The 12,634-nt window shown below is 52.8% G+C and overlaps 2 protein-coding genes across 9 annotated transcripts in view; both read left to right on the top strand.

The window, feature by feature from the left end:
• Positions 1-5,834: 5,834 nt before the first annotated feature.
• FAM167B (family with sequence similarity 167 member B) lies at positions 5,835-8,379 on the top strand. The gene is made up of 3 exons (XM_003891508.5): positions 5,835-6,087; positions 6,622-6,920; positions 7,893-8,379. The coding sequence occupies exons 2-3, from the start codon at positions 6,660-6,662 to the stop codon at positions 8,121-8,123; spliced, it is 492 nt and encodes a 163-aa protein (XP_003891557.1). The 5' UTR covers positions 5,835-6,087; positions 6,622-6,659; the 3' UTR covers positions 8,124-8,379.
• A 2,204-nt stretch (positions 8,380-10,583) lies between these two features.
• Positions 10,584-12,634, top strand: part of LCK (LCK proto-oncogene, Src family tyrosine kinase) — a 32,883-nt gene continuing 30,832 nt past the window's right edge. For 3 of the 8 annotated variants that reach the window (XM_009203899.4, XM_009203914.4, XM_021938939.2), the window contains exon 1: positions 10,584-10,712. Coding sequence is in view for 1 of the 8 variants with exons in the window: in XM_021938917.2 (XP_021794609.2) it covers positions 11,586-11,632 (47 nt within the window). In the remaining 7 variants the exon portion in view is untranslated. Of the gene's footprint in view, positions 10,713-11,497; positions 11,633-12,634 lie in introns of those variants that run through there. The other 5 variants (XM_009203891.4, XM_021938934.2, XM_021938917.2 and 2 more) reach the window with 4 other exon arrangements.

Genomic DNA, 12,634 nt, shown 5'->3' on the forward strand with positions numbered 1-12,634 from the left:
GCCAAGACGGGCGGATCACCAGGTCAGGAGAGCGAGACCATCCTGGCTAACACGGTGAAACCCCGTCTCTACTAAAAAAATACAAAAACAAAAACTAGCCGGGCGAGGTGGCAGGCGCCTGTAGTCCCAGCTACTGCGCAGGCTGAGGCAGGAGAATGGCGTAAACCCAGGAGGCGGAGCTTGCAGTGAGCTGAGATCAAGCCACTGCACTCGAGCCCGGGCAACAGAGCGAGACTCCGTCTCAAAAAAAAAAAAAAGAAAAAAGAAAAAAAGAAAAGAAAGGAAGGAAGGAGGGAGGGAGGGAGGAAGGAAGGAAGGAAGGAAGGAAGGAAGGAAGGAAGGAAGGAAGGATCTCTTCCCCCCTACCCTGGTGGAAGGGCTGGAAAGTGGGTTTGAAACTGGGAACTGCCTACTTCCTCCCATACATAAGAAACTTGGGTTGGGGAAATCCTTTGGTCCACCTTAAATGCTTGCAGCTGTGTAGCTGGCACCCCTCCCCCACCTTGCAGCTGGAAGTCCCTGCCTGAGGGCGCCCTCTGTGCAACCCACTTCTGGCTAAGTCCAGACCTCAAGAACCCCATCCGCTATCACACCACCTTTTCAGCAAGTGTGTATTGCCGGTACAGTGAGCTAGCTGGGTCTTGTGTTTGGTGCTGGGGCCCAAGGATGACTGGGGAAGGTTCTGTTCACAGGGTTTTCAGTCTGGCAAGAGACACAATTAAGCTGGTAAAATTGCAGGAAGAGAGCTGTGCCAGTTTCCCACAGAACCCATCTATTCATCCATCCACCTTCTTTTTCTTTTTTCTTTTGTAAATGTTTTTGTGGAGATGGTGGTCTCCCTGTTTTGCCCAGGCTGGTCTTCAACTCCAAGCCTCAAGCAATGCTCCTGCCTCGTGGACTCCCAAAGTGCTGGGATTACAGGCATGAGCCACCATGCCCAGCCTCTTTTATTCATCTTCTTTCCCTCCCTCCCTCCCTCCCTCTCTTCCTCTCTTCCTCTCTTTCTCTCTTCCTCTCTTTCTCTCTCTTTCTTTTTAATTAAGAATAAAGAAGGCCGGGTGCGGTGGTTCACGCCTGTAATCCCAGCACTTTGGGAGGCCAAGGTGGGCGGATCATGAGGTCAGGAGATCAAGACCATCCTGGCTAACACAGTGAAACCCCGTCTCTACTAAAAATACAAGACAAAAAATTAGCCGGGTGTGGTGGTGAGCAACTGTAGTCCCAGCTACTTGGGAGGCTGAGGCAGGAGAATGGCGTGAACCCGGGAGGCGGAGCTTGCAGTGAGCTTGCAGTGAGATTGTGCCACTGCACTCCAGCCTGCATTACAGAGCAAGATGCCGTCTCAAAAAAAAAGGCTGGGCATGGTGGCTCACACCTGTAATCCCAACACTTTGGGAGGCTGAGGAGGGCGGATCACGAGGTAAGGAGTTCAAGACCAGCATGACCAACATGGTGAAACCCTATCTCTACTAAAGAATACAAAAATTAGCAGGGTGTGGTGGCACACACCTGTAATCCTAGCTACTCAGGAGGCTGAGGCAGGAGAATCACTTGAACCCGGGAGGCGGAGGTTGCAGTGAGCCAAGATTGCACCACTGCACTCCAGTCTGGGTGATAGACTGAGACTCTGTCTCAAAAAAAAAAAAAAAAAGAAAAAAAGAATAGGCCAGGGCAGTGGCTCACGCCTATAATCTCAGCACTTTGGGAGGCCGAGGCGGGCAGATCACTTCAGGTTAGGAGTTCGAAACCAGCCTGGCCAACATGGTGAAACCCTGTCTCTACTAAAATACACAAAAATTAGTGGTGGCAGGCGACTTAATCCCAGCTACTTGGGAGGCAGAGGCAGGAGAATCCCTTGAACCCGGGAGGCAGAGGTTGCAGTGAGCTGAGATCAAGCCATTGCACTCAAACCTGGGGGATAAGAGCGAGACTTCTCTCAAAAAACAAAAAAAAAAGGAAAGAAAAAGAAAAATAGAGCTGGGCGCAATGGCTCACGCCTGTAATCCCAGCACTTTAGGAGGCCGAGGCGGGTGGATCATGAGGTCAGGAGATCAAGACCATCCTGGCTAACACAGTGAAATCCCATCTCTACTAAAAATACAAAAAATTAGCTGGGCGTGGTGGCGTGCGCCTGTAGTCCCAGCTACTTGGGAGGCTGTGGCAGGAGAACTGCGTGAACCCGGGAGGCAGAGCTTGCAGTGAGCCGAGATCGCGCCACTGCACTACAGCCTGGGCAACAGAGCGAGTCTCAAAAAAAAAAAAAAGAAAAAGAAAAAAAGAATAAAGGAATAAAACAATGGTACTTCATAGGCAGAGAAGGCTTTTTTTTTTTTTTTTGAGACCGGTCTGCCTCTGTCACCCAGGCTGGAGTGTAGTGATGTGATCAGGGCTCACTGCAGCAGCTTTGCCCTTCTGGGCTCAAGCAATCCTCCCATTGCTTGATGGTCTTGATCTGACCTCGTGATCCGCCCACCTTGGCCTCCCAAAGTGCTGGGATTACAGGCCTGAGCCACCGCGCCCGGCCAATTTTGTATTTTTAGTAGAGACAGAGTTTCTCCATGTTGGTCAGGCTTGTCTCCAATTCCCGACCTCAAGTGATGCGCCCACCTCAGCCTCCCAAAGTGCTGAGATTACAGGCCTGAGCCACCGTGGCCAGGCTCTATTATTATTATTATTATTATTATTATTATTATTATTATTTTGAGACGGAGTCTCGCTCTGTCGCCCAGGCTGGAGTGCAGTGGCGCGATTTCGGCTCACTGCAAGCTCCGCCTCCTGGGTTCACGCCATTCTCCTGCCTCAGCCTCCCGAGTAGCCGGGACTACAGGCGCCCGCCACCGTGCCCAGCTAATTTTTTGTATTTTTAGTAGAGACGGGGTTTCACCGTGTTAGCCAGGATGGTCTCGATTTCCTGACCTTGTGATCCGCCTGCCTCGGCCTCCCAAAGTGCTGGGATTACAGGCGTGATATTATTATTATTATTTTATTTATTTATTTATTTGAGATGGAGTCTCATTCTGTCACTCAGGCTGGAGTACAGTGGCACAATCTCGGTTCACTGCAACCTCTGCTTTCTTGGTTCAAGTGATTCTGTCACAGCCTCCTGAGTAGCTGGGACTACAGGCGCACACCACCATCCCCGACTACTTCTTGTATTTTTAGTAGAGATAGGGTTTCACCATATTGGCCAGGCTGGTCTCGAACTCCTGATCTTGTGATCTGCCTGCCTTGGCCTCCCAAAGTGTTGGGATTACAGGCGTGAGCCACTGCACCTGGCCTCTAGCAGCTCTATTATTAAGAGTGTATATGTTTTCACTTATTTATTTATTTATTTATTTTTTTGAGATGGAGTTTCGCTGTGTCACCCAGGCTGGAGAACAATGGTGCTATCTCAGCTCACTGCAACCTCCACCTCCAGGGTTCAAGAGATTCTCCTGCCTCAGCCTCCCATGTTTTCATTTCTTAAACACTGATGTCCACACTGTGCTGGATGCTGATTACTAAGAAGAATAATACCAACTTCTGCCTTCAAAGGGCCTTCTGGTCCACTCTGTTCCAGACTTTTGCATGTAAGTTTTGCACACACACACAAGCCTTCTTTCAAATTAAAAAAAAAAGTGAAACCATAGTATAAACATAAAATTGGAACTATTCTATGAAAGAAATCAGACATGAAAGAATACATATTTGCTTCAGCCCAGGAGTTTGAGACCATTTTTTTTTTGAGATGGAGTCTCGCTCTGTCGCCCAGGCTGTAGTGCAGTGGTGTGATCTCGGCTCACTGCAAGCTCCACCTCCTGGGTTCATACCATTTTCCTGCCTCAGCCTCCTGAGTAACTGGGACTACAGGCACCCGCCACCAGGCCCAGCTAATTTTTTTGTATTTTTTAGTAAAGATGGGGTTTCGCTGTGTTAGCCAGGATGGTCTCGATCTCCTGACCTCGTGATCCACCTGCCTTGGGCTCCCAAAGTGCTGGGATTACAGGCATGAGCCACCGTGCCCAGCCAAGTTCCAAACCATTATGAGCAAGAGAGGAAGACCTCATCTCTACCAAAAATTAAAAAAAAAAAAATTAGCTGGGTGTGGGGTCTTGGCCCTGTAAGTCCCAGCTACTGAGGAGGTGAAGCAAGATAATCACCTGAGTCCAAGAGTTCGAGGTTGCAGTGAGCCATAATCCCGCCACTGCACTCTAGCCTGGCAACAAAGCAAGACCCGGTCTCAAAAAAAAAAAGTACAAATTGTAAAATTCCAGACCAGCAGCAGCAGCAGCTGGGATGGAAATTTGGTAGAAATGCAGATTACCAGGTCCCACCCCATACATACTGAATCTGAAACTCTGGGTGGTGGGGCCTAGCAAGCTTAGCAAGCTTTCTAGGTGATTCTGATGCATACTAAAGTTAGTGAAAGACTAGAAGGTATACAAACAGAGAAAACTATGTTGTTAGAATGAGGGTGGTGTTACCCTTTGGAGATTAGTGACAGGCCAGGAGCACACGGGAAGCTAACAGCCCTTCCTGGGTGCTGGTAACACTCTGTTGCTTGATCTGGGGGCTAGTTACATGGATATGTTCACTTTGGGAGAATTCATCGAGCCATACATTCATTTATTTATTTATTTACTTATTTTTTGAGATGGAGTTTTGCTCTTTTTGCCCAGGCTGGAGTGCAATGGCGTGATCTTGGCTCACTGCAACCTCCGCCTCCCGGGCTCCATTGATTCTCCTGCCTCACCCTCCTGGGTAGCTGGGATTACAGGCGTGCACCACCACGCCCAGATCATTTTGTATTTTTAGTAGAGATAGGGTTTCATCATGTTGGCCAGGCTGGTCTTAAATTCCTGACCTCAGGTGATCTGCCCACCTCGGCCTTCCAAAATGTTGGGATTACAGGCGTGAGCTACCATGTCTCCATGCATTTATGATATGTACAGTTTTTCTGTGTGTATGTTATGCTTCTTTTCTTTCTCTCTCTTTCTCTTTCTCTCTCTCTCTTTCTTTCCTTTCTTCTTTTTTTTTTGAGACAGAGTTCACTCTGTCACCCAGGCTGGAGTGTGCAGTAGCCAGATCCTCAGCTCACTGTAAGCTCCTCCGGTTTACATTCTCCTGTCCCTCAGCCTCCCCGAAAAGTAGCTGGGACTACAGGCCACCACCACCTTGTCTGGCTAGTCTTTTTTTGTATTTTTTAGTAGAGACGGGTTTCAACTGCAGTTAGCCGGATGGTCTCGATTCCCACCTCATGATCCTCCACCCCGGCTCCCAAAGTGCTGATTACAGGCTTGAGCCATCACACCGGGCCTTTCTTCTTTCTTTTTTTCCTTTTCTTTTTTTTTTTTTGAGATGAGTCCTTTAGTCACCAGGTTGAGGCAGGTGGAGCTGATCTCGCTCAAATGCAGCTCCCTCCTGTTCTATTCTGCCTCTCAGCCTCCCCGAGTAGCTGGGACTACAGGCTTCGTCACTGGGCCTCGGCTAGTTTTTATTTTTAGGTAGACGGGTTTCACCTGCATGGCCAGGATGGTCTCGATCTCCTGACCTCGTGATCCGCCCGCCTTGGCCTCCCAAAGTGCTGGGATTACAGGCGTGAGCCACCGCGCCTGGCCTTTTTTTCCTTTTCTTAGACAGACTCTTGCTCTGTCACCCAGGCTGGAATGCAATGGCTTGATCTCAGCTCACTGCAACCTCTGCCTCTCGAGTTTAGGCGATTCTCTTGCCTCAGCCTCCCAAGTAGCTGGGACTACAGACGCATGCTACCACACTCAGCTAATTTTTTGTATTTTTAGTAGAGACGGGGTTTCACCGTGTTAGCCAGGATGGTCTCAATCTCCTGACCTCTTGATCCGCCCACCTCAGCTTCCCAAAGTGCAGGGATTGCAGGCATGAGGCACTGCAGCCATCCTTCTGTTGTGTACGTTATGTTTCAAAACAAAGTTTAAAAAAGAGAACTGCTCTGGTTGAAGCCCTGGGAGGGGCAGGGAGAGGGAAGGCAAGGAGCCCATCCACAGCTCTGCCCTTCTCCTGCAGGCAGCCCTTGAGGACTCCTTAGAGTATTAGCCTGAAATCCTTCATCTGTCCCAACAGAGCTCTGAGAAGGTCAGTGACTCGCCCAAGGTTCTGCAGAGCCAGCACTAGAACCCAGGTCTCCTGACTCCCAGGCCAGGGCCCTGGAGGCTAGTCCTTTCCTGAAGGGCTGGTGTCACGAGTAAGGACAAGGGGTGGCTAGGCAGCCTCCTCCCGGATCTCAGCTCCCTTAACTTGGGTCTTGGGAGGAGGGCCAAGATTCTGGTATGAATGATGCTTTTCTCATCCTGGAGTAACTTCCTTTCTGGGAACTGGGTGTCTCCTTCTGGGCAAAGACAATAAAATTCATCCAAAGGGCCAGAGGAGCAGGGTTCCTCCGGCCCCCACCCAGATGGGCATCACGTGGCTCTCAAGTTAGCAGTCCAGGAAAATTCCAGCCCTTGCATACTTGGCCTCACACAACCATCTGCTCACTCACCTTGGCACACTCAGCCCCCCTAACCCACCTTCAACATTGACCACCGCACACTCCCTGGCGCGCTCTTCTCACTCTCAGCTTCTACCACCTCTCCCTGGGCAATATTGCCAGCCTTTCCCTAATTCCAGAGCTGCAGCCCTGCCCTGTCACTCACCTTAAACCTGCCATGTCCCTGGGGCTACTGAAATTCCAGGCAGTGGGTGAAGAGGACGAGGAGGATGAGGAGGGGGAGAGCCTGGACTCTGTGAAGGCACTGACAGCCAAGCTACAGCTGCAGACTCGGCGGCCCTCATATCTGGAGTGGACAGCCCAGGTCCAGAGCCAGGCCTGGCGCAAGGCCCAAGCCAAACCTGGACCAGGGGGACCTGGGGACATCTGTGGTTTCGACTCAATGGACACCGCCCTTGAGTGGCTCCGACAGGAGCTGGTGAGTCTGGTGGGGCGGGCAGCTTTGCACAGGGCCTCAGGCTGGTCCTCCTCAGGGCCCAAGACCACAGGCATGGGGCAGTTACTGCAGGCAACTCCGGTGTCCTGGGCTGAGGAGCTGGGAATGGATTTGTCCAGTGTTGTATTCAGGGAGTCTTGCTGAAGAAGGACTCCATCCAGTGTACTGACCTTATGCTCTTATTGCTTAGGGGACAGAACACTGGCGTTGGGGAGTGTGGGGCACCATTATAAATAGGGAAAGACACAGCTTCCCCTACTCTGGGACTTTCTATGGCCCAAAGATACAGCGATGCTGCAGGCAGATTCTGAAGAGATGAAGTTTCAGTAGGTGGCTCCCAACTCAACATGTGCAGATATAAAGATACCCAGCTGGGCTCCAACGCAGAGATTCTGCTTAGTTGATCTGGGATGGGGCCCAGGCAGTTGGATTTGCTTAATAATGACTCCTGGCCGGGTGTGGTGGCTCACGCCTGTAATCCCAGCACTTTGGGAGGCTGAGGTGGGCGGATCATGATGAGGTCAGGAGATTGAGACCATCCTGGCTAACACGGTGAAACCCCGTCTCTACCGAAAATACAAAAAATTAGCCGGGCGTGGTGGCCGGCGCCTGTAGTCTCAGCTACTCGGGAGGCTAGGGCAGGAGAATGGCGTGAATCTGGGAGGTGGAGCTTGCAGTGAGCCGAGATCGTGCCACTGCACTCCAGCCTGGAAGACAAAGCGAGACTCCGTCTCAAACAAACAAACAAATAAACAAACAAACAAAAAAAGACTCCTTAGCTAGGTTTGAGAACCACCAGGTGGAGCCAGATTGGGAGATGGGGAGAGATCAAGCTGAGGTGAGAGGGGGCTGGGGAGGACACAGCCAGTGCAAAGGCCCGGCGTTGCCAGGAAGGGAGAAAGGGCGAGCGACCGAGGGCCTGTCCGGCAGGCTCACGCCCCCTCTCGGCCGCAGCGGGAGATGCAGGCGCAGGACCGGCAGTTGGCAGGGCAGCTGCTGCGGCTGCGGGCCCAGCTGCACCGGTTGAAGATGGACCAAGCCTGTCACCTGCATCAGGAGCTGCTGGATGAGGCCGAGCTGGAGCTGGAGCTGGAGCCCGGGGCTGGCCTGGCCCTGGCCCCGCTGCTGCGGCACCTGGGCCTCACGCGCATGAACATCAGCGCCCGGCGCTTCACCCTCTGCTGAGGAACACCTGTGCCCCCCTGACTCCCCGCCCCCTCTCCCAATGCTGCTTCCCCTGCCTGTCTGGGAAGAGGAAAGGGAGGGGTGCCCTAGAGGCACCAGCTCCTGGCGGGGGAGGAGGAACATTTAGGTTTCTGAGAGCTGAATTCCAAGAGTGCAAAACCCCAGCATCCTGTTTCCTCTGCTGCCCCAGCTGGGAGGGGGAGGAGGAAGATCTCACACCCTCAAACTACTCAATAAACGCCCTTTCTGGTTCCTATCAAGGTCTCTTGCAGTCGTTTATTTAGGCCCAAGGCCGTTATCTGAATGTCGCCTGTCACTGGGACCACCCTAGTTCACTGCAGGCCCATGGGAGGTGACTTAGGTAAATTGGACTGCTGAAGAATGCAGAATCTGGGAGACATAGGTTCAAAGCCAGCTACCCCATTTATTTATTTTTGTTGTTATTTCTTCTTCTCCTTCTTCTTTGAGACGGAGTCTCGCTCTGTCACCCAGGCTGGAGTGCAGTAGCGCAATCTCGGCTCACTGCAACCTCTGCCTCCCGGGATCAAGTGATTCTCCTGCCTCAGCCTCCCAAGTAGCTGGGATTACAAGCGGCCACCGCTACATCTGGCTAATTTTATTTTATTTTATTTTATTTTATTTCTTTTCCTTCTCTTCTCTTTTCCTTTCTTGAGATGCAATTTCACTCTTTCACCCAGGCTGGAGTGCAGTGGCGTGACCTTGGCTCACTGCAACCTCCGCCTTCCGATTTCAAGCGATTCTCCTGCCTCAGCCTCCTGAGTAACTGGGATTATAGGCACCCGCCACCATGCCTGGCTAATTTTTGTATTTTTAATAGAGACAGGGTTTCGCCATGTTGGCCAGGCTGGTCTCGAACTCCTGACCTCAAGTGATCCACCTGCCTGGGCCTCCCGAAGTGCTAGGATTACAGGCCTGAGCCACCGTTTATTTCTATTAGACCCTGAGGAGCTCCCTTAACCCCTGAGTCTATTTCCTCACCTCCACAATGGAGGTGCTGATTCTCACTCCACAGGCAGCGGATGTGCCTTAAGGGAAATAGTGCACAGTGAGCACTCAGTGAATGTGAACTATTACTCCCAACTGCTGTCTTTCTACTCTGTGCTGAGACCGGGAGATGGACTGTGAAGTGTTCAGGCTTACATTGCAACGGAGTCTGGGCCCTGCACCTGGAGCTCCAACTCTAGGCTCTGTGTCACTGTGAAGGTTTTTCAACTTTGTCTCTCTCAGCCTTTGTTTCTTGTGTTACCCTCTTTGTCTGACTTTCCAACTCAGGCTTCCTCTTCCCCCCACCCATTTCCTGCCCCCCCTTCTCTCCACAGCTGAGGTGCACACAGCATTGCTTCCACCTCACAAACCCCAACAATGCTCTGTGGGTTCCCCTCCCCCCACCAGCTCACTCAGGCAGTGACGCATGTGCACTTTCCTCCTGCGGGGGTCAAGGCTGGGTTCTCGGACCTGATGAGGCCACCTGGCGTTCCTCATATCACTGGTGACCTGGCCCTCAGCTAATGATGGGCGCCCCTTCAGCCTGGCCCCAGGGGAAATGGAAATTCTTTGCCTGCCTGCTGCTCGTGAGGATCTTCTTGCCTCCTGCTTATAACAGAAAGTCCTGACTGTCTGTGGCCTGCACCTGGGGGCCTGAGCGGCCCTGTTTGCTCTGTCATCCACCTGTTGCAGGAGATAGTGCCAAGCCCTCCACCTCTGCCAGGGGCTGTGACCTTGCCTCTACCTGAATTCAAAGTGTTGCCCTACTCTCCGACCATGATTAGTGGGTGTTGTCCTGGCCTCTGACTACAGCAGGGGCCGTTACGATGCCCTCTTGGAGACATGAGGTTGTCCTCCTGTCTGCCTCCTGAAACAGGCTGTTTTCCAGCACTCTGTCTATAAGAGGGATGGTAGCCTACCATTCACCTACACTTGACTATAATAAAGCCACTGTCCCATGCTCCGAGATGGCATGGGAATTGTTCTCTTGGCCTGACCTGACTGCAACATGCGTGGTCTGCTCACCAGCTACTTAACAGGGATATTGTCCTCTCCTCTGACTCTGAATGATGCTACCTTTGCTGCCAGATAGAAACAAAAGGGTCTCTCAGCTGCAACGGTGGTGCTGCGGTGCTGCTTGCCTCTCACCGTAAGCTGAGTGTGTGTCTGCTTGCCCCCTGCTCCCTGGGCCCAAAGGCTGCCCTTGAATCTCTTGCCCAGATGCACTCTGGAGGGCAGAAGGGAGGGTCTATCAGACATCCTCCCCTCAACTTTAAACCTCCCAGTGTCACCCTGGGACAGTAGGGGAAGTAGGGCCTGGCCTGGAGATGTAGGGGACCCCCAGGGGCTGAGAGGCGGGGGTCTATGGTGGCAGGAAGCTTGGGGTGCTAGAGGGTTGTGGTTGGGCTGCTGGGGCCCGGTTGGCTGCGGAGCCCTCGGGAGGAGGCAGGAAGTCAGGGTGGGACGTGGGCGCGGGGAGACAGGTGGTGGCTACGACGGTGAAGGGAGCTGAGACTGTCCAGGCAGCCAACTTAGGCCAGGAGGACCATGTGAATGGGACCAGAGGGCTCCCGGGCTGGGCAGGTAAGGAGCGCTGGTACTGGGGGCGCAGGCACTGGGGTGAGAGGCCTGATAGCAGACGGCTGCGGTTACGCGGGCCCAGGCTCCCTAGGGACACAGCAGCCCTTTGTGGCTGGGGAGAGAAGATCCTCGCTCAAGGTCAGGTGGGAGGCAGGCAGTGTCGCTGGGTTGCCTCTTTCCTGCGAAGCTGGTGGCGCTTGCCTCTGCCGTGCTGTCCACCAGCAGCCCCACCTCACTGGGACCATGTTTCCTGGAGACCAGGCACATGGACAGTCAGGTGTTAAAAAGGCTTCCAGAAACCACCAAATCCAGTCCCTCATGCCATGAGGATGAGGCTCCTGAGGCCCGGAGATAACAAGGCACTCACTGCCTATGGTTTCTCAGCAAGGCAGTGGCAGGGCTGGGCCACTGCCACTGAGAGAGTGATGTCCGAGGCTGTGACCACCCCGCCTGGAGCAGGGTGATGGACAGGTTGGACTCAGAGGACCCAGGAATCCTTCTGGTTTCTGAGACAGACCCCAGTGACAAGAATCTCCTGAGAGAGACAGAGATAGAGAGAGAGAGAAAGAGAGATCACCCAGGGCATCCAGATGGACATGCGAGGAGTGATTTTATCCTCAGCGATCGAGGGAAGAGTCTCCTGATGGGCGTGGACTAATATGTGTGGGGGTGTCCATCACCCGGGATGGCGCTCCAGGGTGGATGGACATATCTGATCTGAGTCTGGGAGGTTGGGAGTGAAAGAGAATGATGGGAGAAAGGAATAGGAAGTACTATTTTTATCCCAGACAGGGGTGCAGTTGGCCCTGGGTGAGGAAGCGCTGAACTCCCATCTGGAAAGTCACCATTCCTGCCTCTGCCAAGCGTCACAGCAGGATGTCCTCCCCTCGCCCCTGGCTCCCTCCGGCTTCAGCCCTGCCTGTGTAGGGCCAGTTGGTTTTGCTGATTCCTGCTTCAAACCCCAGGGAGGTGGAGAGAGATTGGGGAGGCATAGTTGCTACCTGCTCACCTCCTAACTTTTTAACTCTGAGCCTTAATTTTTTGGGGGAGTCCCCACTCAGCCAGATTTCCAGGTTTCCCCTGCTTCATTGGAGTTTTTCTTGACACACACTTTCCGCCTAGTCAGCAGGTCCCAGCCTTTCTCCTATCTACAGCTCCGAGTCCTGTAGTCTCTTGTGGGGGCTGGGGAACATGGTGGCTCTCCCCGCGCTTCAGGGAGGGTCATTCACCCTGGACAGGCATGAGCAGTTCCTTCCACCCAGCCCTATGACAGATGAATCAAACAGGGTCCCTTGCTCTTGGGCCCCAGGAACAGAGGCTCTTCTCAAAGAGAGAAGGGCCAAGTGGACAGGGGCTGACAACAGGCTGAGGGTTGGTTCAGAGGAGGGGAGAAGGTATTTCTTAAGATCTGGAAAGCTTCCTGCCAGAGTCAAGACAGTTCTGAGAAGGAGAAAGACCCATTTTCGAGAGTGCCTAGGATGTGAAGCCAAGGTCACTATCCCTGGATTCTGTTCCTTGGGTACCACGAGGCCAGAGACCTCAGAGCAAGACCAAAGGCAAGAGAGCCCACAGATGTGGTGTGGGGCAGAGAACATGCATTTCAGAGACAGGCCGACCCAGTCACAATTCCGCTCTACCATGTCCTTGAGCAAGTGGCTTCATCTCTCTCTGAACTTCAGTTTACTTACCTGTAAAGAGGCAATAATCAAGCTGGGCGCGGTGGCTCACACCTGTAATCCCAGCACTTTGCGAGGCTGAGGCGGGCAGATCACTTGAGGCCAGGAGCTTGAGACTAGGCTGGCCAACGTGGTGAAACCCTGTTTTCACTAAAAATGCAAAATTAGCCGGGCGTGGTGGCAGTGGCAGGTGCCTGTAATCCCAGCTACTCAGGGGGCTGAGGCAGAATCGCTTGAACCCAGGAGGTG

Source organism: Papio anubis, chromosome 1 (genome assembly GCF_008728515.1).
Source record: "Papio anubis isolate 15944 chromosome 1, Panubis1.0, whole genome shotgun sequence".
NCBI classification, from domain to species: Eukaryota; Metazoa; Chordata; class Mammalia; order Primates; family Cercopithecidae; genus Papio; species Papio anubis.

What these genes read in the sequence shown, in the direction of transcription:
- FAM167B (XM_003891508.5), top strand. Translation starts at nt 6,660, where the DNA reads ATGTCCCTGGGGCTACTGAAATTCCAGGCAGTGGGTGAAGAGGACGAG. An exon ending in AGTGGCTCCGACAGGAGCTG is followed by an intron (nt 6,921 to 7,892) that starts GTGAGTCTGGTG and finishes TCTCGGCCGCAG; the next exon opens with CGGGAGATGCAGGCGCAGGA.